Source organism: Crocodylus porosus, unplaced genomic scaffold (assembly GCF_001723895.1).
Source record: "Crocodylus porosus isolate Cpor-Errol unplaced genomic scaffold, CroPor_comp1, whole genome shotgun sequence".
In the NCBI taxonomy this organism is placed as follows: Eukaryota; Metazoa; Chordata; order Crocodylia; family Crocodylidae; genus Crocodylus; species Crocodylus porosus.
Window position 1 is genome coordinate 140,500,656 of NW_017728906.1, and position 27,765 is coordinate 140,528,420.

A 27,765-nucleotide genomic window follows, 5' to 3' on the forward strand; every position below is an offset into this window, starting at 1 on the left:
AAGGAGCCAGGCATGTTCAGCTTGTGGAAAAGGTACTTGAGAAGACATGATAGCAGTCTTCAAATACTTGAAGAGCTGCCATAAAGAAAAGGAAAAGCACCTTTTCTCTCTTGCTACAGAGAGGAGGACATGGACCAATGGCTTGAAGTTTTAGATTGGATATCCAGAAAAATTTCTTCCCAGTTAAAAAAAAAGGGACTCAGTGGGACACACTACCTAGGTTTGTTGTGGACTCCCAATCAATGGAAGTATTCAAGAAGAGGCTGAACAGCCAATGGCCAGGGATGATCTAGGCACAGCTATGCCTATATTCTACCATGGATATTTCCCGAGTTCCTGGACTTTGCTGGTTGCCACTTCCCTGCCCTCGGCTCCTTTTCTGCTACGTGTATTTTTAAGCCTTCCCAGGGCATTGGGTGCTGGCTATAGCCAAGGCTGAGAACTCTAACTGGGATGTGCCAAAGCTGGAGGTTCCTGGCTAGAGGATCTTACGCCTCCACTCAGGGCCACACGAGTCACACTATTTGGGGTCAGGAAGGAATTTTACCCCATGGTCAGATGTACTGAATGCTGGGATTTTGCCTTCCTCTGTAGCAGGGGGTGTGGTCCTCTACCCAGGATGACTTGAGCACATATTGACAACATTTCACAGAAGCAGGACAGTGACTGCCATTTATCCCCCTGCTTTACCTGAAGCAGGATAGGGCATTAGGCTTAGTGGCATCAGGGTTGACAGCGTTCTTACACAGAATCTAGATAAGAGTTTTTATGGGATGGGCTGATGGTTATGGCCCTGCCTGAGACAGGGGGGTTGGACTAGATGACTTCGAGGTCCCTTCCAGCCCTACTTCTCTATGATTCTAATAAAGCAAAATGACAACAAGGACCAAAAATAAAAAGATCAAGCCAGGATGGCAACTTCTATCCAAGATTAAAAAAATAATTCAAAAGAAAGCTTTATCCAATTGAAAACACTTATTTTCTCTACTTAATGGTTGGGTATGATGTTTAAGAAAGTTAGCTCTGAATCAGTAGCGTTTGTTCAGACTTAAGATTTTTGGTTAACTGATTAAAAAAATAATTCATACATCTGACTCAACAAGCTGCTACAAAAACTACAGTCCAAAAGGAAAAATTTGAACTCAGCTTTTATAGCACGGTTAAATACTACCACAGTATTAAACAGGAGAGTACATGCCAAAAAACGAAAAACTGGCAGAAGACTGAACTTATAAATGTATTTTTTGTTAGCAGAATAGAGAGGGCTTTTCAGCTGATTTTCTTCAGATGGACTGAACAAATTGATTATTAGAACTAAGGTCAGTCATTGCAACTATGAAAAAAAATGTAAATTTTCCCATTGCTTGCATCTTCTCTTTAAGATAGCCATTTTTAAACTATAAAAATATAAAAGCACGGGGAATAATTATTTCAATCAGCTTACTAACCTAAAGCTCCTCAACTCATAATGTATAAACAATAATAATATGAAATCTAATTCTAGTTTCCATGACTGCTCAGTTCTTACTTTACAGTTTTACTGTCCAAAAAGGTACTAATTCATGGAAATTTTTATTATGTGAAACTTATCCATTAGCCATTTTTAGAACGAAACACCAACTGATCTAAAATAAGTCATTTATCAACTCTCACATAGTAGCTTTTCAGCAACGACCAATCAAGCCAAATTCCAGCCAGTTACCTAGAGCAGTGGTTTCCAAACTTTTTTGATCGAGCACCCCTATTGGTAAAAAAAATTTTGAGCACGCATCCCCAATATATATTTATATAAATAGAAATAGAAGTTCTAATATTTTTTCCCACACCCCAATGGATCATCTTGCACACCCCACTTTGGAGACCACTGACCTAGAGGACACTCTGCTTCCAAGATCATTATTCATTCCCTTAAGCCATCCACAAGAATTTTTGTTACTACTTCATGAATTTATTCCATATGAATCCTATGAGCTTATATGCACAATTTTTGTTAGAAGTGTGCTACTATGGCTAAAAAAAAAAAAACAACCAAAACCACAGCCTAAAAATCACAATCTAAAAAAACAATTTCATCAGGCTCCAGCCTGAATTTAGCAAACCCAGTATATAAAAACATTGGTAAATAATACTATTTCAATGAGTAAAAATCTCAATCTACTGTAACTAAACAAAACATACAATATATTCTACAGGTGAAGTGGAAGCACCACACCACACCACGTACCTACACCACTATGAGGAACTTTATTTAGCCTTATGTGCCAGCTTCAAATCTTTTCTTTTGAGATACCTGGATAATTAGCTGCAGTTATGCTGCGACTATAATATGTTCATATTTCCTGCCACTATTTTTAATAACAAGCTCAGTTTTAAGCCAGAGTTCTCACCTTTTCCTTCTCAACTACCAGATTCCCTATTGTTCCCAACAAGGAGGCACCTGGAACAGAAGTTTATGGAATTTATGTAGACAAAAGCGCAGTATGATGTAAAATCAATAAATGGAACCATGTCGCATTAAGAATCACTTCAGCGGAGGAAGAAAAGGGAAGACTATTGTGGATTTTTGGTATTAGTGAATGCAGTCATAACTATTTTGTATATATTATATGCTAACAGAATAGTGCAGTAAATTCTGGCACCCAGAACAGGCATGTGGCTTGGAATTTCAAGCTTTTATTGCAAGGCTAGTAAAGATCACTGACCAGATCCATTTGATCCAACTTGAACAATTACATCATTTCATATAATGATGTACTGGGGTATTTGCCACCTATCAGGCAAATAGATTTTTTAATGAAATGGTTGCATACAGACTTCTTCAAATGTCAACTTGTCAAGATGTGCAACAATGAAACTATGAAACTATATCAACTAATTAAACCTCAAATTCAATATCCAGAATGCCTAGATTTAAGTAGTTAGTATTATGAAATCTCCTCAAGTAACTTGCATAGCCCATAACAGCCTTCCTATTTAAAATACAGCCACGTCTAGCAAACGCACCCAATACAGTGTTGCTAACTAGCTACAGCTTACCCACGACGCATTTTTCTCAGGTTTCCCTGGGACAAATAGTATATCATTTAAATCCAAAAATACTGCAGAATACAAGCAAAACCAACTTTTTTGAAAGCCAGTAATATAACTGAAATTAACAGACTCATCCAGTTTCAAGTACTAGGCTTCCCCCCCCCCCATTCTAGTAAAAAAAAAAAAGCACTAAGCCTGTGCAAGTAGGCAGCTATTCAATCCAGCTTCAGGTCCAGCTGCTTTGGATGCCAGCGATCCGATCCAGAGCTCCGGACTGGGTTCCTGATTCAAATCTGCCAAAGTGGCTCTGAGGACTTCAGAGATCCGGCCACAGGGTATAATTGGGAATCAATGAAATATCTATAACTTTTACAATAGCCCCTACACTTATCTACTTGAAAGTTGGCAGGTTTCATGGGCTGAGCAGGGGCCACCACCCCTGCAGTTTTCAGCCCGCTGCACCTTAACACACACAGGGTCATCTATGCCACGAGTTTTACCTGTCAGGAGCTTGAGGTGCCCGCTAAAACCCCAGCACCGATCTTGTAACTTGACAGTCTTTGTGACCTCACCAGGCACTACCACCCCCGCAGTTCTGACCCCACTGTGGCTTAACACATACATGTGACATGAGTTTTGCTTTCAAGAATTTGGGGTGCAGTCCCCCCAACCCCCTGCACTGATCTTCTTGAAATGTGGCAGGTTTCATGCTCTCAGCAGCGGCTACCATCCCTGCATGTTTTATCCAAATCAGACAAAAAACAATGATGTTATAGATATTTCATTGATTCCCCATTACACCCTATGGCCGGAACTCCGAGGTGGCTCTGAAGCGGTTCAGAAGCTCTGAAGCACTTTGGAAAGCCTAATGAAGCCAGTGCTTTGATCCAGACATGCTGCTTCAGACATCGAAGTGTCCGAAGCTTCTCTGGATCCGAAGCACAGTCCAAAGCCTTGCACAGCCCTAATGAGTACTAAAGTTTCTCTGTCTTGTGCTAACAAGGAAATAATGTTGTGAAAAATGCTACTTAGTCTGGTAGACAAAATTCTTTGGGTAAATCTGATACCTTTTATTAGAATAACTAAATAGTTGTAAAAATTACAAAGAAAAGCCAACAACCATAGGAAACAGTCTAGACACCCAGAGGACCCTGACCTAAGCAAAAAATATTTCTGTGATGAAGAAACTTAGATAGGGAAATACATGGAGGGTTTAGTATTTTGGTCCAGATCTGTATTGTCCTAGGCTTATAAAGGGAAGGAAAAAAAAAAAAAAAAAAAAAAAAAAGAGTATCATTGATCTAAAACTCAGTGTAATGGGCATCTGTGTCAAAACTGTGTATGTGTACATGACAGTAGGTGCACCTGTATGGATGCTCTATTAAGGAGTTGACTAATTACCTGTGCAGTAAAGTGTCACCATCTACACAAATGGCACTATTAGGCCGCAGTAAACTAGTTAACTCTGCCATAGGACAGTACTGCCCAGAACCAGTATTATCCTAGAGCAGAATACATACATGTGCTCAAACACACATATAGATGGTAAAGGAGACTGGCTAGGGCATGAGGGTGCTACAGTGTGGGGGCGGCCTGCTAGCTGGCCCTGCGCTGTAGCACCTTCATGCCCCAGCCAGCCCCTATGCAGCACATTAAGATGGGGTGGAGCAACTCCAGCTCAATAGGTTGTGGTCCCAGCTGTATGTGTAAATGCTGCACCTGGAAGCAATAAACTCCAGTGCAAACTGCACCAGAGTTTATTCAGGTGCATTAATAGCACAGGTAATGTGCCTACTGTGTACTAAACACAGAGGCTGTAACCTCTGAAAGCTAATGCCTCTCTGAAGAAATAATGATACACTGTCCTGGCTTCTTCCTAATATCAGACTAATATAGCTAACTAGTCTGGTGTGTCTAATGGGGTAAAGCATTGATCAGATGCCCCATACCTTTAGTGGGGTTCTGGAAAAACTGAAAGTTGTGTGGGAATACTGGGTGGCATTAGTTTCAGTAGCTAGGCAACTGGATTGGGGAATCCACATTATCAAGAGGACTGTCAGATACAAGATCACTACACAGAACATACGCCTAAGCTCCAAACTAAAGGCATGGAGGTCCTAGTGTGGAACCCATCATAACCGTCTGGCAAGTGTCCAGCAGGAGAGCTTGACCAGATTTTATTTCATATGAGACCTTAAGAAAAGAAGGCCCTGCTGACACATGAATCTTTGCATCATCTGCAAAAATTATTCCTATACGTAATACCTGGAGAAGAAACAGAAGGACATGTTGTGCCCAAAAGCTTGTCCAAAATTTTTCCCAACTACACAGATGGTTCAATAAAAAGTATTAAAAAAAAACCCTTGCATTTCATTTTCACCTGCTTGTATTCCAAGGAGGTCCTTCATATTTCCATCTCTCTCAGCTCTTCTTATAGTATCAGCACTGCCTCAGAAAAACAAAATATATGTTTGACCAAGCTCATGACCTTACTTAGGCATTCATGATGCTTTACTAATTTTACTTTCACAGCTCTGTTAACTCTTGCTTGCCAAGCATTGAATTTGCCTAACGTTTTCAATACTGCTCTTCACCTCAAGTTTCTAAGTTAACTGGCAAATACAACCTACATCTTACAGAAACTTTGAGAGAGATTCTACTATAAAAGTGGAAATAGTAATATGAGGTCTGGCAACTTACTCTAACTCTCCCTTTATTCTCTACAGAGCTGAAATGCAACAAGTATGGTAGAAAAAATGAGCTCTCAGATATGGAAGGACCAGGGAGCAAAAGCTACACTATTTCTGACACAGAAGCAAGAGCAGCAAAGCAAGAAAAAAAAAAAGCAATGAGGTCAAGCATAAAAAGGACTATTGTTTGTAAAGCGTTGATTCCCATGTTCTTTCAACAACCTGGAAAACATTTCACATATTATCATTTCTCGTATTTTTGTGACTCTTCTGGGATGTTACAACAAAGACTCAATGAAGGAAAAGCAAGCACTGTTCACCTTATTTTTGACATGTAATTATATTCTACTGCTGTGCAGCTTGTGTGTCCATCAGTCATCTGCAAACGCAGCATTCTGGGAGCAGCCTGAGATTCTTCATTATCCTTTGGTGCAGCAACATTACGTATTTTTTGTATCTGGAGAACACATGGGCCTTCCAGCTGTAAATGGAAAATAGAAAAAAAAAAAAAGTAAAAACCTAAGAAACTCAAAACATTTTTCACTACTAACAATATGTAGCAAAATCACAATGTTACCTAGGTTGAACTGAAACATATAGGCAGAGCACAGGCTAATTTGATTAAACAATCATTTTTAGTTTCTGTTACTACTCATGTTTTGTCACTCTCGGATAGGTCACAGGCCAGACACTCAAATATGAAAATTCTGCACCGCCAATTACTAGCACCAGACTATAACAGAAATAGCAGCTGGCTTTGCAGGCCACCTGGCTTTAATGGGACTGTGTTTCAACTACATCTGTCCCTTAAGGACTTGGCAAGCATCTTTAAGATGTAAAACATAATTGTAATGTCCTCCATGAGTCATCCTGAACTTTAGTTAACTAAAAGTAACAGTAAATCTACATTCCAATGTGTTCTGCAGGCAAAAACAAATTAATTCATCCTACAACTGAGATATAATTCACAAAAATACCCTTTCTGGAATCCCTCCAATCTGTAGGGAAGCAGAAAAAATGCTCAATTCTACCTGAAAAACAAGGACCTTCTGCAGCTATATTATGGTTTCTAGCTCTCAAGAGACAGAAGGAAGTGCATCTCCCTCAGCAGGAGTTACCACTTGTTTATTCTCTCCACTATACTACCAGAGACCTGCACATAAATGGATGGGGAAGCTGAAAAATCAGATTGAAAAAAAGGATGGTTTAGAAACACTGAAAGGGATCAATTTGAAGAACTGTGAACATCTCCAAGGCAAGATGAGGAGCAAAAAAGAAGTGATTACAGGACCAAGCTCTCAAAAATGAAACTGGGGAAGTGAAATAGATGAGGAAGAAGACTAACATGTTCTTTAGTGTGAAGGTTAGTGTGAAAATGGAAGGATGTTATTAAAGATAAGAATATCATAACAAAGAAAAGGAGACAAAATAATTCTGGGAAAGAAAAGAAAGACAAAGGAGCTTATGATGGAGAAAAGGAAAACAGACACTAAAAGAACAAAATCAGAGTTGTACTCCTTAAGAACCCATTCTCAGAGACAATGAAGCACAATAAACAGGAGCACAGGAGGGAGATTCTTACTGAAATGTGGTATTTTGATGATGTTATGAGCAGTTTCTTTCAAAATTAAAATGAAACTTCCTCCTGCATGCCTATGAGCATACTCCTTGGATTTTAAAATTGTCCGCTTAGTAAATATCAACACTGCACTCAGATTTTTGTGTATTCTTAAATCAATAACTAGAAACAAAAAAACAAAAGGGAAATGGAAAAAATGGGTGGCATCTTTTTATTCTTTGAATAGGGGGGTCTGAGGGTATGTACCAAGTACATTTTATTTTTAATTGGTACTTTTTGACAAAACACAAAGAGCTACTTAATGCTTACCTGAAGATGTCCTTAAACTTAAACTTCCCATCGTTAAGACTAATACGGCTTACATATCTTGGATCAGTTCTTTGAAATACAGATGCACTATGTAAATGAAAGGCATTTGTTCAGTGACTTGGAAGGCATCATCACATATTATGCTGGACCACTATAAAACCAAAAAATGTAGGTTCTGCTCTTAGGCCTGAGAGTTCTTTATGATCTAAAGCACCTTTTTCAAGTGAAGGTTCAGTGAGAGTGGAGACTGGACTAAACAAAAATGCATATACATACATACAGGTAAGGCAAATGAAGCTGTTAGTAAGAATACTGAAAACTGGTCACTTAAAACAAGGCAGGGATTAAAGAAGAAAGATAGCCTGGAAGCACAAGACTGCAGTAAGAAGATCTAGGTTCTCATCTTAATCTTACAATGGATTTTTATTAAGGGATACTAGGCAAGCCACTTCTGCACTATTTTGAAGAGTGGCTAAGAGCCAGCAGCTCTTACTAACTTAAACTTATGTACTCAGATCCTCAGACCCACTGACTAAGCCCCAGTTCTTTCTCTATTTAAAGGAGAGAATATTACTACCTTCTATCTACAGGGCCACAAGGCTTAACTCGACTTTTCCCAGGGCTTTGAGACTCTGGGATTTAAGGTACTATACCCGGACCATTTTAAGCCTATGAGACACATTCTCTCGAACAAAGGATGTTTTATTTACTTGTCTCAGTGCCATAATACAAATAAGAAATCATGCTGTTTCAGGGAAAGAGACTGAAATCTGACTGCTAGGTTTCTGCAAATTACAGAAATAGCAGTTAAAAAAAGAAATTGTTCATTTCTAAAAGCCTTCAAAGAAATAAACTAGATGAAAACGTCTTATACTGAAAAGTTTGATGCTTCATCTGAAGATTACTAACTATATTTTCCTGAAGTTAAACTAGAAAAGACAAAACCTGCATGATTGCATTACACCTTGGTACATAAACTAATATTAATGCTAAAAATGAAAAACAACATGCATCTATTAGTTTCTTCTTCCAAAGAAGCTATTTTAAAACATGATCTTCCACCAAGTCCTGAAACTAGTGGATCTAATCCATTTAGAAATAAAAAAACAATGCATTTTCAACTACAATAACAGTAGACCATCCGTATCACTTTCTTTTGTAGTTCTCTGCATGATTGAACCATTTAAAGGAACCATTGTTCAACCTTCAACACTGAGGCCAGATCAAATATACTTAAACTATCCCTGAGAAATGTTTTTTAAGTACTCATCTGTACTTAAAGACATCCAGTGAAGAAGATCCTACAACATGCTCAGATAACCTTTTCCAGTGTTTCCCCACTCTATATTAAGAAAGTTTGTCCTAAGTGCTCTGTGTGTGTGTGTGAGTGCGAGAGTGAAAGAGAGACCATAAACACTATATATCTGTATATCCATGTATTATATGTATACCTAAATTTGTGCACACACACAAAGCACTTACTACATCCCTTGACCTCAGTGTTCTCTAAACAAACCAAATATTTTCAAGTTTTTCTCATAGGCAGCTTTCTAAATCACTTATCCTTGAGGCTCTCCTCTGGATTAACTACTTGTCTACCACTTACTTAAAGTATGATCCCCAAAACTAGAAGCAATATGTAAGCTGAAGTCTCACCAACACCAACCAAAGTGAAATAATAACCTCCAGTGCATTACAGAAAACACTCTTGGTAATACATCTCAAAATGAGTTAATCTTTCTGGCAGTCCTGTCATAGCATTAATACATATTTAGTTTTTCACCCCCTATACCTCCCATGACCCCAAGATCTTTTACTGCTGCACCACTGAGTAGCCAATTACTATCCATATTGTAGTGCTTCCCAAGTATAGTACTTTCACTTATCTATTGAATTCCATCTTGCTGAATTCAAACCACGTCTTCAGTTTATCAAAGTAATTTTGAATTCAGATCTCTCTTCCTTTCCTTGCATCACCTCCCAGCACGGTGTAATCTGCAGATACTTAAAGCATATTCTGTATTCTAAGTCATCAATAAAACATTTAACAGAAATGGGTTCAGAACAAACTCTTCTGGATCTCCTTGAAACACCCTCCAAGTTTGACAAAGAAGCACCTGGAGCTACTCATTAAGAATGACTTTTCAATCAGTTGATGGTCAAAACCAAGACCTTATTTCCTGTACTTGCTTATGTCACAAGGACAGTACCAAAAAACCTTACTAAAAATCAAGCTACTCATAAACCGTACCTATTGCTTTCCTTTTATCCACTAAGCCAGTTAGTGTTAACTCAGATTAATACTGGACTCTTAGAAATACAATTACTGCCACAGTGAATAAAATGTCCACACTACTTTAAAGTTTTAGAATAGATATCTAAAACTTTAATTTTTCTTTGTACTAGTCAAATAAATGAAAACATCATTACTGTACATTGGTTTCGAGTTATTAAGATAACATATTGCTGAATTTACTTTTCTCTTTTGGATGTACTTGTTTAATATGAAAGAGAGTTTATTCTCTGCTCTTTATAGTCAAAAATACAATTATATAAAAACATACAACAATACTAACACCCTGTACTCAATTAGCACGTATAATCATCCAACAGTCTGGAAACATATTTAAGGTATTTATGGTCTTCTGGAGTCATTCACACAAAGCTACAGCAAATATACCAAAAAAACTGATAATATAGATCAACCTAACAGTGGTGAGACTGGTATGAAGAGGAACTCAAATGAACTAAGATAAAGATGCTATGGTTTCACTGAGACTATAAACAGAGATTAAATTCAAGACAGTCCTGGCTGTCCCAGGTTTTGGTCCAAATCAAAACAGGAATGGCACAACCATCTGCATGTCACCCTTCAAGCTGCACTGCTGCTACTCTGACAGTAGATGGCCCACAAGAACACAAAGCCCAACAGGCTTACCCCCTGGATTGACCTGCAATATCCTTAAAGATACACACAATGATTTCCCAGGGAGAAAGCATTAGCACACTCTCTCTCTCATACTTGACAGATACTTGAAGCAGGATAGTAGATGTTTATGCCTCAAGAATCCCGGTACAAACTGTTTCCTCCCAGGACAAATGCAACATCTGTTTCCAGCCTAAGAGAGACAAAAGCAATGACATCACAAAAACTTTGCAAGAGGAATATAGTTGAGAAAGCCAGGAAGACCAGGGAGATATCGTTGGAGCATTCCCTAGGCAAGATTTCATAGCTTTCATAGACATTACAGCTGGAATGGACCTCGGAAGACAGAGGCAGGAAGTCAACTAGGGTTCAAAGGATCCCAGCAAGATAGGTATCCAGACGTGTCTTAAAAGAGTCCAGAGTAGGTGCTTGCACCATCTTTGGAGGGAGTCTATTACAGACTGTGGGGACTCAGACAGTAAAGAAGTTTTTTCCTTATGTCCAGCCTGGTGAACAGGCATTCTCCCAAATCCTGATGCACAACCCTTATGTACTTAAATGGAAAGAAATATACTGAAAACAGTAATAGATGACACATGAAGGAAAGAGGGAAAAATAAAAGCCCAGGGTAAGATGGAAATATGTAATTAAGAGAAACCTGAATGAAATGTGAAAAGAAAAGAAGATACCAATGATCAGAATAAATGGGGAAGGAAGATCTTAAATGATTGACCTTACAAATCACTACAGACTGAAATGAGAGAGTGGGACTACAGGCTGAAATGAGAGAGACGGAAGACAATTATTTAACTCACAAGTTGATGTCCATGAGAACATCATAGGAGAACTGTTTTGCAAACAGTTTATTTTGATAAAACTCAGAGAATCATAGAAAGTTAGGGTTGGAGGGGACTTCAGGAGGTCAACTAGTCCAACACCCCTACCCCCACAAAACCAGGGCCATCCCCAACTACAGCATCCTAGACAAAACATTTTCTAGCCGGGTCTTAAAAACCTCCAAAGACGGAGATTTCACTACTTCTCTGGGTAACCTGTTCTGGTTTTTTACTACTCTCCTAATGAGAAAATTCTTCCTAATATTTAACCTAAACTTCCCTTGCTGAAACTTGAGACCATTGCTTCTTGTTCTATCATCTGCTGCCACTGAGAACAATCTAGGCTCCATCCTCTTTTGAACCCTCCCTTCAGATAGCAAAAGACTACTATTAAATCCCCCCTCAATCTTTTCTTCCCTAAACTAAATAAGCTGGTATCAAGTTCCCTCAGTCTTTTCTCATAAGTCATGTGGCCCCAGCCTCCTCACAATTTTTGTTGACCTTCACTGGACTCTCTAATTTGTCCCCATCCTTTCTGTTGTGGGGTGCCCAAAACTGAACACAGTACTCCAGATGTGGCCTCATCAGTGCTGAACAGAGGGGAATAGTCACTTCCCTGGATCTACTGCCAACATACCTACCAATGCAACAAGGGCACACTGCTGGCTCATATTCAGCTAATTGTCCACTCTAACCTCCAGGTCCTTTTCTGCAGAGCTGCTGCCCAGCTAATCAGCCCCCAGCCTGTACTGGTGCATGGGATTATTCCGTCCTAAGTGCAGGACTTCACGCGTGACCTTTTTGAACCTCATGAGATTTCTTTTGGCCATTACTCCAATTTATCTAGATCACTCTGAATCCTAGCCCTACCCTCCAGCATATCTACTAGTTCCCCCTGCTTGGTGTCATCTGCAAACTGACTGAGGGTGCACTCTATGCCATCTTCCAAGTCACTGATGAAGACATGGAACACAGCCAGCCGCAGGACCAACCCCTGGGGCACTCCACTTGATACCGGCTGCCAACTATGACATCAAGCCATTGATTATTACCCTCTGAGCCTGATGCTCCAGCCAGCTTTCTTTCCACCGTACAGTCCATTCATCCACCCCATACTTCCTTAGCTTGCCTGCAAGAACGTTCTGGGAGACCATATGAAAAGCCTTGCTAAAAATCGAGGCTCACACCCACTGGTCTCCCCACATGCAAAGAGCCAATTCACAATAAACAAATGAGATGCATATTACTGCTCCCAAAACTGCTGCAGTATGACATGTCGAATGCCTGAAATACATAATTTTATCTGCTCTCGTGCAGGTCTGTCACACACTGGCTTCTTGTACCTAGTGTCACGGGGCTTTGTGGAGGGAGGGTTATTATTTATTTATTACAGTTATCCTAGCAAAAAGAGCTTCATTAGAGGCTCCTGCTACATAAGAGTAAGGGCTGTATAAAGCAACAGAGCCAGCTGCAAGACTGAAATTGCAGGCAATTACAAAAAAGTCCCCAGTGGGAAAGGAACTCAAAGCTACCAATAAATGATGAATGTACAAGGAAGCTAAGGACTAAGCAACACAGACCAGGAACAGAAAAAAAAAAAGCAATGAACTGTGGCAGAGATGGAATAAGCAGCAAAACAAGACAGTGAGATTCCCCACACCCCTCCCCCTGCCAAAAAAATGCAGCTTTATGCTACAAAAGAATAAAAATGTATACATATTTAAGTAACCAAACCTTCCTAAAGAACAACACGATGGTCTAAATAGGATAAGGAATGATTCAAGAATGATTCAAGAAACACACAAGATGTTCTTTCAAAAGTATGGTCCACATTATAAAAAATGTAAGCGTATCCTACACTATTTTATTTTACAACTTAATATATGCGTATGTCAAAAAATCATCACTAAAAACCAAAAATGAAAAAGATTATAAATGTTGCTGACATGACTTAATCATCCCACATTATTAAACAGAAAAGATGGAAAACCTTTCAGTCAATTTAAATGAAATATATAATAAAGTAACTGATAGAGTAAATTTGATTACCACTAATAGTTCTGTGCCTAAAAATCATCTCCAATATCAGAATTAAACTTCCTATTAACATTTTTTATACATGTTTCTATTAAAAAGTGTTAAACTTTAACAGAACACTAAACTGCCATCAAGAAAAATAAGCATTAATTTAATTCAAGTGCGTCAACCTAACCCAGCCCTGTGCCAATGAGAGCCACAAGGCTGCTTATGGGATGGATCAGGCCCATAAACTGGCCCCATGTGATGGATCAATAGGGCTGGTGTGCCCAGGTACCGCATGCAGCATGCACCCTGAACCAGCCATGCATGTTGCTTCATGCTCTTTAAGCAGTTTAAAGCATAATACAAGCTTCATCTCTATTGCTATGTAATTCAAGATGCTTCTCGTATATTCACAGCATGTATGTATTTGAATAGAAGGCGTTTTTAATTTTAAGCAAACATAGCCATCTTGTGGTTGATGCTGATAATACAGTTTAAGAGCTATGCAAAACAAATATATAGACCCAGAATTGAACAAAACACCAGTAGACAAGTGAAATGAGCCTGCATGTCAATTATGATACTCAAATACATGTTCCATGTGTCATTACATGTCTAATGACCTTAGTTATACAGATTTATTCAGTTATACAGTTTTCTTCACTCAAGATGGACTGGACTATCTTGAAAATGTATGTATTCAATAAGCAGTCAGTTGCACTTGATCTGAAAATATTAACAAAAGGAAAGAACAACAGTATCTCTCTAAGCTTACTATATTTCTAAGTATTTCTACAACTGACTCTTAAAAAAGACTGACTTCAGCTACAGAGGATTCCAAGCAACGGGTATCTTAGTAGCACAGTACTTACCTGGTTAGCCAGGTTAGTCAAAAGTTAGTCTGAAGAGTGATTTAAAGTTGCCTACAGAAATTCATGAACCTCTGAACTAATCTCTAAGGTGCTAACCTCCTTATCTTCTGCAAGTACTCACTGGAATACAAAAGAACATAAGAATTGCCATTTACAGGGTCAGACCATAGGTCCATCTTGCCCAGTATCCTGTGTCCACCAGGAGGAGTCACCACATCACCCTGCCTGCTGGGAGAGGCAGTAGTAGGAGTTTGCTAAGCTGCTACAGGCTCCTGCTCTCCTCAACACCACCTTCACAGGGACTTACTTACAGCCCCACTCCCCTCTCGGAAGGAGAGGAGGCTTCCTGCCTCACCAGTCACCACCCACTGCCACAGCTGCCTGCAACAAGAGGGTACCCCACAACACCAGTGGGGCTCCTCTACACAAATACAACCTGCTTTCCTGCTAGCTGCTCTAGCAGCACCCTGTGGCCCACTTCCCCCTCTCCCAGTGTTTTGTGTATGGTTAAGTAAGCCAGTAGGGTGCTTTCCTCCCTCCTATACGTGTCCTTGTGTGCCTTTTTGTGTTTGCCCCCCCCAGCTTCAACCCCAGCCCCTCACACACACTCACGCACAGAGCCTCCCGCACACCCAGTGAAGCCAAAGCAGGCACCCGGGATGCCCCTGCAGCAAGGCATCCTCTTTCACTCAGGTGGAGGGGATGCACACGGTTCCACAGTCGCACCCCACCCACCCCCTTCCCACTTAACTTTCCATGGCAGGCCAAGGGCCCCTGGAGGGGGCTCCCATACTCACAGCATCCTACTGGGGGCAGCCAGTGTGACTGGGAAGATTTCAGAGGACCAGGGCGTTACCCCTGGCCAGTCTCCCCTGGAGGGTGTCACAAGACCCCTCCCCCCCCAAACTCAACCAGGCCAAAGGCAAGGGCTCATCCTCCTCCTCCATAGGGGATGGGAAAGGTAAAAGGTATGTGAACAAGAACAAACCACCAACCCCTGCAGGGACCAGCAGTGCCTGATTAGCAGGCACCCTACCCACTAAACCTCCCCCAACTCTAACCCCAGCTCCTCAGCCCAGCAGCTGAAGGAAAACCTGCACCCTTGGAGCCTGGGCCCTCACCACTTCGGGTAATCAGGGCCCACTCGCCACCTTCACCAGGTACCACCGTGTGCACTGCTATATGCCCAAGAAAGAGCTCCCCACCCTCCAAAACATACGTGAGGGTGCTCACTCTGGCAGCGAGGGCCTCAAAGATCATGGCAGCCTCCAGACACTATAACAAGGGACTTTTCTACCCTGCCACGGAGACCACCACGCAGGAAGCGATGGAGAAAGGGCTTGTACTGCCATGCAAGTACATCTTCCTCAAGCCCCTGGAAGAGTTGGGAACCGGGGTGGTTATCAGTCCTCTCCCCCCACTGCTTCCCAGACTGGCACCTCATGTCCTTCCTTCAAAGCCTGGGGTGAGTCTTTTCCCTGGTCATGATCCTCCTGCTGAGGTGCCAGGACCCCAGCCTCTGCCACATCCAATCCTTTCACTCCAGGTCCCCATCCAACTGACCATAGGAGAGGCAGAGAGGATGAAGCCTAGATTGTTCAGGTTTCTCTTTTCTCTTTATGGTCCCCTTCCAGAGGTCCCCCAACAAGGTCTTCTACACAGCAGTGCCAAGCACTGAGGCACCTCCACCAAAAAATGCCCCCTCATACAACCATGGGAGGCACCCCGGGACCCTGCTGAAGACAGGGGTGACACTGCCACTGGCACCCTCCCCCACCACCGCAAGCTTGGGGGCCCCACACCAAAGCTGCCAGCAGAGTCCAAGGGCAAGAGGGCACAGAGAGAAGGAGATGGCAAGGAGAGAATGCCCCCTCCTAGCCCCACACTGCTCCCAGCACCCCAAGGCTGGGTGGGTGCTGCAGTTATCTGCTGCCCAGAGTAAGAGCAACCACAAAGGTGCAGCAGCTCAGACCCTCCAACAAGGAGGGGGGCTTTCTCCAACCATGTAAGAAGGGGGCTGATATCACAATCTTGCCCACCAAGCTGCACCATATATCGCATCCCTTGAAAACATAAAGAAAGTAGCTACCACCACAGAAGAGAACCCAGAATGGCACAACCCTTCTGTGGTAGGAGCGGCCCACTGAGGTGACCCCAACTCTGCGGGCCACGGCCTGCTCTGCACCACCACATGCTTAGGCCCCAACCCCAGCCACCCCTGGAGTGGGTCTGGTGGTACAGTCCTATCCCTCCAGAGGGGGAGGAGCCCTGGGACTCATACCACTAGGCCCCAAGGGGGATGAGTCCCTTTCCCAGGGCTCCTGAGAGGGCACCAGAACCACCCAAATGTCCAAACCATCTTCTCCACTCCACAGTAAAGCCAACCCTGTCATGAACTACAATGCACTCTGTGGTACCACTACAGAGAGGGAAAAACAATCTCCTCCACCAAAAATCATGCTAATTCTGAGGGGAACAGTGCAGAAGCTCCCCCTGCCCTTAGCCCTGTCACTTCCCATGCCAACCCTTCCCATACCCTAAGGGGCTACATCTCTCCCTCTATCCATGTTGGGGGATAAAGGGGACTGGGAGAATTGGGCAGTGCTTTGTGCAGCCTCTGCCCCCAGAGTCAGAGGAGGGGGACCAACTCAATATAAGTTGGTCAAATAAAAGATATGAGATTCACCCAAAGAACTTTGTCTGCCTATGTCCTTAGACCAACACGGCTACAACCTATACCCTGGCAACTCTACTTAAGTATGTTCAAATTCTCGAAGTTACAGAAATTCTAATTGTCCCCTGTCAACATGCAAGTAAGAGTCAGTTTCTCTGGTTCCTCTTGACCCACCCAACAAAGAGGTCCTATTTCAGATAACAGTAAATGTCAATCTGCATAATCCACTCTCCCCTCCCTCTGTCTGGATTCTTCCCTTTTTTTAATCTCTCCCACAACATAGAACAAAAGAATCATAAGATAACACAGGGAATTCAAGATCATCTAGTCCTCCTCATGCCAGAAAACTATCCATCAAAATGAATGAAGTATTTTTAGGTATCTAAAAACTGACATAAAAAATGTTCTTTGGATCAAGACTTTCTAGGCACATAGAACTGTAAGTGGCCTCCTGGATCATTGAGTCCAGTCTCCCATTATAATCAGGCAACCATGCTATGTAGTTCCTTTCATAAATCTAACCAAGCTTCATCTCACAAGTCCTTTGATTAAACTCCTCTTGAAAGGCTGTTTCAGAATGTCATGCCTCTGATGATAAGAAAGTTTCTTCTAATTTCCAGATTAGAGTTATTCCTGGCAAGTTCAGACACATTTATGTGTATTGTTCTTTAGCTTAAAATAGTTCTCTTCCTTCACTGCTGTATACTGCTCATCTCCAATATATTTACAGAGCATTGTCATATTTCCACTCAGCTTCTGGTTTTCTACGCTAAGCCAAGCCCAGTGAGATAAATTCTTCATTCACCTATTCACCCTTCTCTGCACCTGTAAATATTTGGATTCATCTGTCTTAAACATGTACCCAGAATTCCAGATAAAATCCTATCCACACTCCATCACTTGGCATTAATAATTCTCTATCTTTACTGGAAATTTACAATTCAAATTTGCCTTTTTCATTTATAGCGCAATATTTTCCCTTTCAGTACAACCCACTATCACATCCCCTTTATGGATTCTCTTACAATTTTTCTATTAAATGCTATCTTCCCCAGATTAGTTTATAATTCTCACATTACATGATATCAATGCTTTATTGAAGTCTGAGGGATAGAATCTACTAAATTTCCTTTGTCTAAAAAGAAGAAAAAAACAGTAATCGTGAAAAGACATTATTTAGCCCACCACAGCCTGCCTTTGCAAAATTTTGTTCTAAAGTTTTGCATGCTTTCGAGATGAAATCACTGAGCCTGTATTCACCCAGATCACTTTTTCCTCCACTCCCTAAATATAGGTACAACAACATCTGCTATTTTTCAGTCTTATGGTACCATCCTCAACTTTATACATTTATTAAAAAAGTGTTGCTACTTAACTTTAAATTTCCTACGGCAGTTCTTTCAGAATTCTGATATAAGGATTAGCTGGTCCTCTTAACTTGACAGTACTAAGATCCTGACATTTGCTTTCATCTCAAATGTAGACGTTTTCACTTCTCTTTAGTCTCTATGCCTTTGCTCCCATGTTCAATATCACTGCCTTATACTGACAACTCAGGAAAACTATTTACTTAGCTTTTAGATGAAGCCTAGATTATCTTTAATCCCTATGCCATCTGCATTGCATACTGGCTCCACTGCTTGTTTTGTTATCTATTTATTTATAGGACTGGAGAACAGTTTTGTATGTTTGAATACTGTTTATAATAACTAACTTAACTTGACTTCTGGCAATTCTCACAATATACTTATGAAACAGCTATCTTTTCTGGCCAGTCCATTTTGTTCCATTCATTGTAGGCTCTCTGCTTATTCCTAGTATCATTTTTAAGTACTTATTCATCTAGTTCATTTTGAAGTTTATCCTTATCAGTTTCTCTCCTTGCTTGGGAGATACAAGTTCCATATAGTTCTGCACATAACTTAAATTGTAAGCTTTCTCTTCAGTCAAATCTCTAAACTCATTCTGCCCGACTTCATTAACTAGCTCCTACAGTTTTAAGTGTTCCCTACTGTAATTTTAATTACAGATCTGTTTCTGTTTACCCTTCCATTTAATTCAAACTGAATCAACTCATGATCATGCCATCCTAAATTATTTTCTGTCCTTCTATTATATCCTACTACTTACCAAAACCAAATCTAAAGAGCACCATCTTGTAGCATAAAGGCTACATGTGCGGGCCTTCCTCTCTTAAGGATTCTTTTTCCCTAGATATTTGTATAAATGTGATAGTGTTAGTAAAAGAAATGCAGTATTTGCCATCTATTTGTAATTACCTGTTATGAATCCAACCACCTCACACATGCACTAAACTCATGCTTACTACTTAAAAAAAAAAAATTAAACCCTAAGTTAAATAATTCAAATTGATTTTGACAATTAAACAAAAAAATAGTTCTAATACTATAAACTGAAGGACAAGAAATGAACTGACATTAGGAATGTTTTCTGTCAGCCAACACATATGCATCCCTTAAACATTAAACTGAGTTGAACAGTGCCATGATTACAAGGCACAGCATGCAACCCTTACATCTTAGACACCTATAAAAGCAATTTCACTGGGGAGAATACTGTATATTTGGTTTCCTCAGCTGTCAGATATCCAATCGCATTTGTATTTCAACAAAAACTAATGTTTTCTTAGTTATCACAATCAATTAAGTCAAAATTCTCAGAACAAGGTTTGTTTGTAATCATGTATTTCCTCACCTCTAGCCCTCTGTGTACTTTACGTTTTTTTAACAGAAAAGTACGAATTCTTAAAGAAAATTATATTGTTAAGCAATTTACAAAATGTTTTCTTTAAAAACAATAAAAATTAAAATTAAAACGGTTTGGTATTTGACTCCACTAAAGGGAACAAAAGAAAAATACTAGCCATTCGGGCACAGTGCTCTTCTGGCTTTTTTTTTTTTTGGGGGGGGGGAGGAGGGGCAGGGAAGGAGGGTGTTCCCCCCTCCATTCCACAGGAACAAAGAGGTTATCATTAAAAAAAATCCTAATATTTAGATTCCAAAAGATAATTGTTACTAATTTTAATATCAAATTTAAGGAATGCATTACCTAATAATACATTTGTGGCAAACTGAGGTCTCCTTATGATCTCTGACCAATAAGGATGCATCAGATTTCAGAAACAAAGTCTCATTGTGACACTTGATGTTACTCCCAATTTCCAAATTCACTACTGCTACTCACCCCAGATCTCCCTTATCAGTTTACCTGCAGCAAAACGAAGTTTACTAAATTGCTCCTCCTTCCTCCAAGCCAGGGCGGGCAAAGCATGGCTTGTGGGCCAATTTGGGCCCACAGCAGACTCCATTTCACAGCACCTGCCCACATCACTCCAGTCAGTCTCTGTGGAGATCCCAGGAGCAGCACAGCCATGACAGCATGTGGCCAGCATCTCTATGGAAATCACCCTGAGCAGTTCTGGCAGGGCATGTGGCTCTGCCAGGGCCAGGCTGGGATATAACCGCAATGAGCATAGACCAGAGCCGCTGGGATATAACTGCAATGAGCATAGACCAGAGCCGCTGGGATATAACTGCAATGAGCATAGACCAGAGCCAGACCAGAGCCACGATCTGCTGCCCCAGGAGCGTGCAAGCTGATCGTGGCTCTGCCATGGCTAAAGCCCACGCTGTCACCACTACAAAATCCAGAACACAGCCCAGAGTACTTCCCCGCCTAGCTGCATGCCCTCCTGGCATGTTGCTCAGGCCAGCCTCCATCAAGACCCTGGCATCATGCTGTCATGGCCCTGCCACTCCTGGGGTCTCCATGGAGACCTGCTGGAATGATGCAGGCAGGGGCTGCTGGGAAATGGAGTCCATCCAGATTCACCATTTTGCCCATCCCTGCTCTAAGCCCTATACTGAGCAGATCAAATTAACAAAGCATTAGAGAGAAACATTAATAGGAAAAAATGAATAATACCAAAAAAGCAAAAACAAATAAGAGAATGAAAACAAAACACTAGGTTGATGAGAACAATTATAAAAGTTCATTAACCTCTTGAATGTTCTGTGAATCTTCAATATACATGAACAAATAATCTTCCTGAGAGATCCTACTGGTATACTGTTCCATCATTTCTTGCTGAAGAATCCACAATATATAATATTCATCACATCTCTCAAAAAACCCAGAACCACAATGTAGTAAGAAAAAAATTAGATCATGACCTGATTGCAACAATACATTTAGAAGATCTCTGAAAAGTAAACTAAGAGTGCAGATTCTCTCTCTAGAAATTAAGTCACAGTTCACTACTTCAGGGCCCTCAATTTTGGGAGGTGAAAGAGAAATTTCACAATTTCTTTCTGCATATGGTTAGCAATTACTCCCTTTCACCTATTCCAAAGCACTTTTCACAATGGTATCTCCAAACAGAAAGGCTTTTGTTTTGTACAATAGTTGTGGGAGCACATATGACCATCTTGCACATGACAACCTGTTCATGTTTTCCAATCTATCCTGCAATTACAGTACCAAGAAAAAGACTGAGTGGAGACCAAGTTGACTAAATCCATGACTAATTCTTCTGGATTTTTATGGATGATATAGAACAGAGTTCTGTGGTAAGAATAAGTCTGTTTGAGCTTAACCTCAATGTTTGAAATAGGTCATGAGAATCAAAAAAAAAGTTGGCACATGTTTTCTTTGAGGGTAAGGCACTGAAAGAGATGAACAGATTTACCCTCTCCGATTCATAAAAATTAAACAAACAGAGCTACACATCAAAAAAGAGCAAGAAAAGAGAGAAGAAACAGCAGAAGAGGAGGAGGAGATGGAGAAGTAGGAGAAGAAGGCATCCACAGAATATATGTGGATAGAAACATTATTTCTTTCCTTAACATCAGAACTACATTATTCAAGGTTTCAGTCACATGACAGATATAGTCCTTTATAAAAGTTAGTTACCAGTAACTGGAGATGTAGAAACATTGTTTACACACATTCTAACACATATAAGTCTTCAACCTAAGGTCTACTTACCTCAGCACTATTACATATTACATCTCCACTCCACTTTCAATCCCTCCTCCCCCACCCCATACCAAGGAAATAGAAACAAAAAATGCATTCCACTCCTCTGCTATCTCTCAGCTGCAGTTTCATGCAGTTGCGTTTGTACCCAACTGCAAGGATAAGGTGTGTTAAATATGTTTGTGGACAACGGATCTCAGATAACTTGTATTATTCCTATTACATTACTTTCCTCCAGTATCCACTAGACCTATAGATGGGTTTCTGAGTCCTTCACAGAAAAAGTAATAGAAATACTGCTCTGCCAAAAGCAACAGCATTGCTTAAAGTCTCTATAATCACACAGTGTGTACTAGAAGTGAGCCAAACTCTATTGTGCAAACGTCCATTATATTTACACCACACACAGCAGTAACAAGTGGCTTTGGTCCTGGTGGACTGTTCTCTAGCCACAAAAAATTACAGTTTAATGCACTAGTAATGCCTTTTTAGGCCTTGACATAATCAATGCAACTAACTGAATGCACGGCAAACATGTGGCGGCTTGGGTTGACCTACTTAGATAACCTACTTAAAAAAGTAGAAAGAATGTGTGTAACTAAGTACCTGGAGGATAGTGACTGTGAAGGGGTGATCAGCAGGAACCTGTGTCATAGCCATATATGAAAGCTTGGCAATAGTATAGGAGGAAAAAGTTGCAAAAACTTATAACTCTGGGGGCCAGCAAAGGGTAAGATAGAGGGCCTACACCACTCATCAGGCCTGCAGCACCAAAAAGATTGAATTCAACTGACCTAAAATGATGCGAGGGTGCAGAGCACTGCAGTGCTAGAGCGAAAGTAGTATCCTGGGAAGAGGTGGTTCCATGTAAACAGTGCTACAAGGCAGAGGGGCTTGCGCCTAGCCACAATGGAACCCAAAGACTTGTCCAAAGGAAATATACAAGCTGTCTCCGGTCGCACATGGACCTTTTGGTTCCCCAGAGACAACCAGTGGCAGTGCACTTTCTACCACCACTAGTTGTCCCCGAGGAACACCTGTGCCACACACGCTTTGATGTGCAGCAAATTACACCAGGTGGAATAGGAGAGGCTGGGGCCAGCACTGGAGTGGCCCCAGCAGCCTTACCTGAGGTCCTGGGAGCTTCCAAGGATGCAGCAGTGGTGATCCTGCCACACGGAGCCTGGCCAAAAAGAGCATGGCTCCACCCAGCCAGGCTCTGGCTTTGGGTGGCGTAGGCTGCCACCACATGCTCCACTCCACTTTTTTTCTGGCAGGTTTTTTGGACCCCTGGATATCCAGGGTCAAAAAAAAACCCCAAGCTGCTCCCTTGAAGCACAGAACGCTGAACATGTGGCACCATGGCTGCACTCATCTGGTTGCAGCCATGGAGTTCTCTCTCTTGCTCCTTCCTTGTTCTTACTTTAAATGAGCAACAAATACCTCATTTTGCAAGAATATGAAACTCGTCTAGACAGCAGATGCAGCTGGAGCAAGATTCTGATGTAGGAAACAAACTGTCACGAAAAGGTGTGGTTCCTCAGGCCTGGCAACTTAAGGAAAATATCTCACCAGAAGAAAAGGCTGAAGAGTATCTCAAAGAAAACAAAATGAAAAAGGGGAGGCAATACACATGAAGCCTATAAAGAGGATTCAAGATGGCAGTTCCTCTTGACACAGGGTAAAAAGATTAGTGATGGATCTGTCACAAAACTCCAAAGAGGGGAGAAGTTTGTAAAAGCAAGCCCCTCTTTTAAGGAAAAAAAATTAACATAAAAGAAAGGGAAAAAACACTGAAAATGGATACCCAAGCAAATTCAGGCAGCAATTCGCCAGGCAGTTGAGATAAATGGAAGAGGACAACAAATGTGCCGTCCCCTCCCCTCCATCCCCAGGCTGAAGTATATCTTAGTGGCACATCAGGTATTGCTGAGATAAAGTCTTCAACTGAAAGCAGGGGGACTGAAAACATGTGAGAATGTTTGTGTGGATAACTATCCAGGGTAAAAACAACTTATTGTCTTTATGCAATATAAGCTTATTGTCTTTATGCTCTGAAAGCCTTTGATTAAAGAAACTGATGGATCTATTTCAGCAAATAAGTGTTGATGAAAAACCTCTGTAAACTTTCTCATCAACAACTGCTTGTCAAAAGTCAGAAAGAAAGAATATAATTTGAACTACAAAATACTGCAAATACAAAGCATCAAGCACCCAGAAACCCAAATTTCCTTTTATTGAATCGAGTGAAAAGACTGGGTTTAACCAAAAACATAAGTGGCTTACTCTGAACATTTTCAAACTTTGTTAAGGTCTCCTGCTAAGAAAAATAGTGCTTTGTATGGGTATGAGTAACTCAAATAACCAGAAATAACTCAAGTAACATAGAAATCAGAAAAAATTAAGGAGAGAAGGTTTGTAGCTCATTTCTTGATTACCTTTTCCACTTTCCCACCATTGATGTCACTGGGGAGGAATTTCTTGCCAATGGTTCTTAAATCTGTCTAAAATTAAAATAAAGAATAATAATTTAAACATAATTTTTCAAAACATGTTCTTTGTTACATACAGCAGCAAACACATAGGCCACATTCACACACTACTTATGGGTTAAAGATAATGTGCCAGCTATGCTAATATGCATACTTTTGAATATACATATACATATATACATACATACACATATATTCTCCAGAAACAACTACTACACAATGACTTAAAATGATAAAGGCACATTTTAAAAACCACTCTATATATGATGTCACAGTTTTGATGCATTTTCCAGATTTTTAAGATGTTTTAGCTGCATATTTCTTCAAGGATTATGTAACCTGAATAATTAATGAAAGCCATTAGTAGAACTAAATTGTGAAGTTTAATATATCTAAACTTCTTTGTTCTTCTTTCTACCTTATTTTTTAAAAAGGCATTTTCAGTCTGTATGCCTATAAAGTTACTCAAAATCTCTGGACAATTTCTGCTACAGCCAGTTCATAAGAGTTTACACAATATTTAAGTTAAGGAGTTTAATGGGGGTTTATTTTTTAATTGTGCCAAACAGCCATACAATATTGCTTTATTCAGTAGAAATGCAACAAGATCACAATTTAAATGATATAAAAAGGATTTGTGTGATCAAGGGATCAATGATTTCACAGTAACATGAGAGCACAAATACAGTTTAGACAAACATTTCGGTTATTTTGGTCTTGAATAAAAGCATGGTATTGCCTATCTAAAATATGGAGCATGCACAAATAACACAATCTCCAATTTAGATACAAACTTCATGTTTGACCCCTCAATTATATATATGAGAAAGAAAAATAACAAAAAGTGTCAATCTAGAATTGACATCTTACACTTCACTGTTTGAACTGTGGCTTTAAAATAAAGATAGTATATGCATTAAAGTCAACTTACTGTTTATTGAAGTCTACCTGCAGACTTCACAACCTGTCTTGCAGTTGCTCATGTAAGCCATAATTCATCTACAGATGCATAACTTCTATACTATCTTGCTGTGATATCAGTGGGATATCGTCCTTTGATACTTCTATAGACTACTGTTCTAAGGGACTGAACAGTACTGCATTTTAGCAGGCATCAAAAAAATTACAACAAAAAAATTCTCTTCATTTCTGAACAGTGTACAGATATAATACTGAAATCACTGCCATTTCATATAATTTTTTGTGGATTCTATGAAACAGCACATGCTCCTCACTGCACTCTGAATAGCCATAAACTGGGATAGTCCAATCAAGCCAAGCAAAAATAGTTCTATACAACATACATAAGAAAGCATATTGGCTTTCAAACTTGAATACACTTCAGGGATCTAACCTGTCAACTTAATCCAAAGTGCTGAATCACTAAAAGAAAAAATACACACATATTTTTATATTTCCCTTAACATTTCTTACTCACGGAAGTATTAGCTACAATTGCTACAGCAATGTTAGGTAATCCCAACAGCAATCAGAGGAAGAGCTGATCTATATCACCTTTTTCTGAAACGTTGTACAAAGAAATGGTTTGAAAACACATTTGCAGTGATACTTACTTCTTGTTTATAAAAAAAAATCTACTTTTTAATGAATACCTAAAGAAACTAAAAAAAAATGTGAAACATTATATGTATGAATTGTTCAATTAGGGTGAAAATTCTCAAAACTATACAAACAAACTTGGACAGAGGAGCAAGACAGGTAAATGAAAGATCTGAATTTTAATCTCAACTCTGCCAAACACCAAACAATGCATTCTTTCCTTCGAATTACATGGTTTCTCACAATTTAACTAGGTGTCAACCTATATTTCCACGTACACAAAATTCTTTGCGTCTTCAGGACGGGCACAGGATGACAGCATGTTCAAAACACTCATCTAAAAAGACAATTTCATCTAGACTGTAAATATTAAATGAATGTGTCTTACGTATGAGGATGTAATACATCTCAGCTGCAGCAAGGCTTTTTGCACAGGATCCAAGGACACTGTCTAATCTGAACAGTTTAAATGAAACTACTGTATGGGCATATCTGGTTGGATAATCATGCTCAAAGAACAGTTAGCAGCAGCTTACTATGAGGAGATATTAAATGGAGTTCACTACAGGTCTGTTTATAACTGGTAATGTTCATTATCTTCTTTAGTTATTTGAAAGATAGACTTGAGTGCACACTTAGTAAATTTGCAGATAAACACCAAGCTTGGATGGGATAGTAAACACGTTATAGGATAGGACTGGGATTCAAAATGACTGGGATAAACTGGAAAAGTGGTCCAAAATAAACAGGCCAAAATGCAATAACGACATGTGCAAAGGCATAAATAAAATGAACTACTGTATGCTTGGCTGAGCTTCAGTACCTCAGAAAAGGACCTTGTAGTTGCAAGGAATTGCCAACTGAATATGGAATCAACAGTGTATCAACAGGAGTGTTGTGCTTAAGCCATGGGAAGTGAGACTTCTGTTCAGCACTAGTGAGGCCAATTTTGGTTATCACACACAGAGAGGTATAAAAAAAACAAAGTGAGATCAGAGAGCAGCAAATGTGACAAAAAGTGTTGAAAATGACAAATAAGGAAAGGCTGGAAAACTGAGATTACTTGAGCTAGAGAAGAATGAACTAGGAGGGAAATCAGTAATAGTCTTAAAATATAAGAAAGGTAGTTATAAGGAACCTGGTGATGGATTTTCTATGGCCACTGGAAACAGGACAAGTGGCAGCAGACGTGAAGGGAGGTTATATTAGATTAAAAAGAAATGTTTTGTTACAAGGGAAGTTAAGCACAGAAGTAGTACAGCCTAGGAAGTTTGTATAATTTCCATGTTTGCTAATTTTAACATAGGTTAAACCAGAGCTGTCAAACTGGTAGCTCATCGACTGTATATGGCCCATGAGGAATTAGGTTACAAACTCTGATCTCCTGCTCAGCCGTCATTTCCCCCATCACTCTGACTGCAAGAGCAGCTAAAGTCTCTGGGCTTCCCGTCCCTCCTCCACCTTTTGCTGCCTGAGAGATGGGCAGTACTGCATTGCATGGCATGGCCTGGAAAGCTGAGGGTGAGCCTGGAACTATGAGCACAGTGTAGCACAGGCATGGTGCTGTTCATAGAATCATAGAAGTAGGGTCGGAAGGGACCCCGTAGATCTTCAAGCCCGACCCCCGCCTGGGCGGGAGAAAAAGACTGGACTCAAATGAGTCCAGCCAGGTAGTCATCAAACCTCTTCTTAAAGATCCCCAGGGTAGGAGCCAGCACCACTTCCCTAGGAAGTTGGTTCCAGCTCCTAGCCACCCTAACTGTGAAGTAGTTCTTGC

General features: G+C 40.3%; 1 protein-coding gene across 4 annotated transcripts in view; it reads right to left on the minus strand.

The window, feature by feature from the left end:
- TDRD3 (tudor domain containing 3) overlaps nucleotides 1–27,765 on the minus strand; it is a 154,841-nt gene that overhangs the window by 125,005 nt on the left and 2,071 nt on the right. For 2 of the 4 annotated variants that reach the window (XM_019529818.1, XM_019529817.1), the window contains exons 2-3: nucleotides 24,375–24,436; nucleotides 6,041–6,201 (exon numbers count right to left, since the gene is read on the minus strand). In XM_019529818.1, the coding sequence (XP_019385363.1) occupies nucleotides 6,041–6,114 (74 nt within the window). In that variant the 5' untranslated portion in view covers nucleotides 6,115–6,201; nucleotides 24,375–24,436. Of the gene's footprint in view, nucleotides 1–6,040; nucleotides 6,202–24,374; nucleotides 24,441–27,765 lie in introns of all 4 variants that reach the window. The other 2 variants (XM_019529820.1, XM_019529819.1) reach the window with 1 other exon arrangement.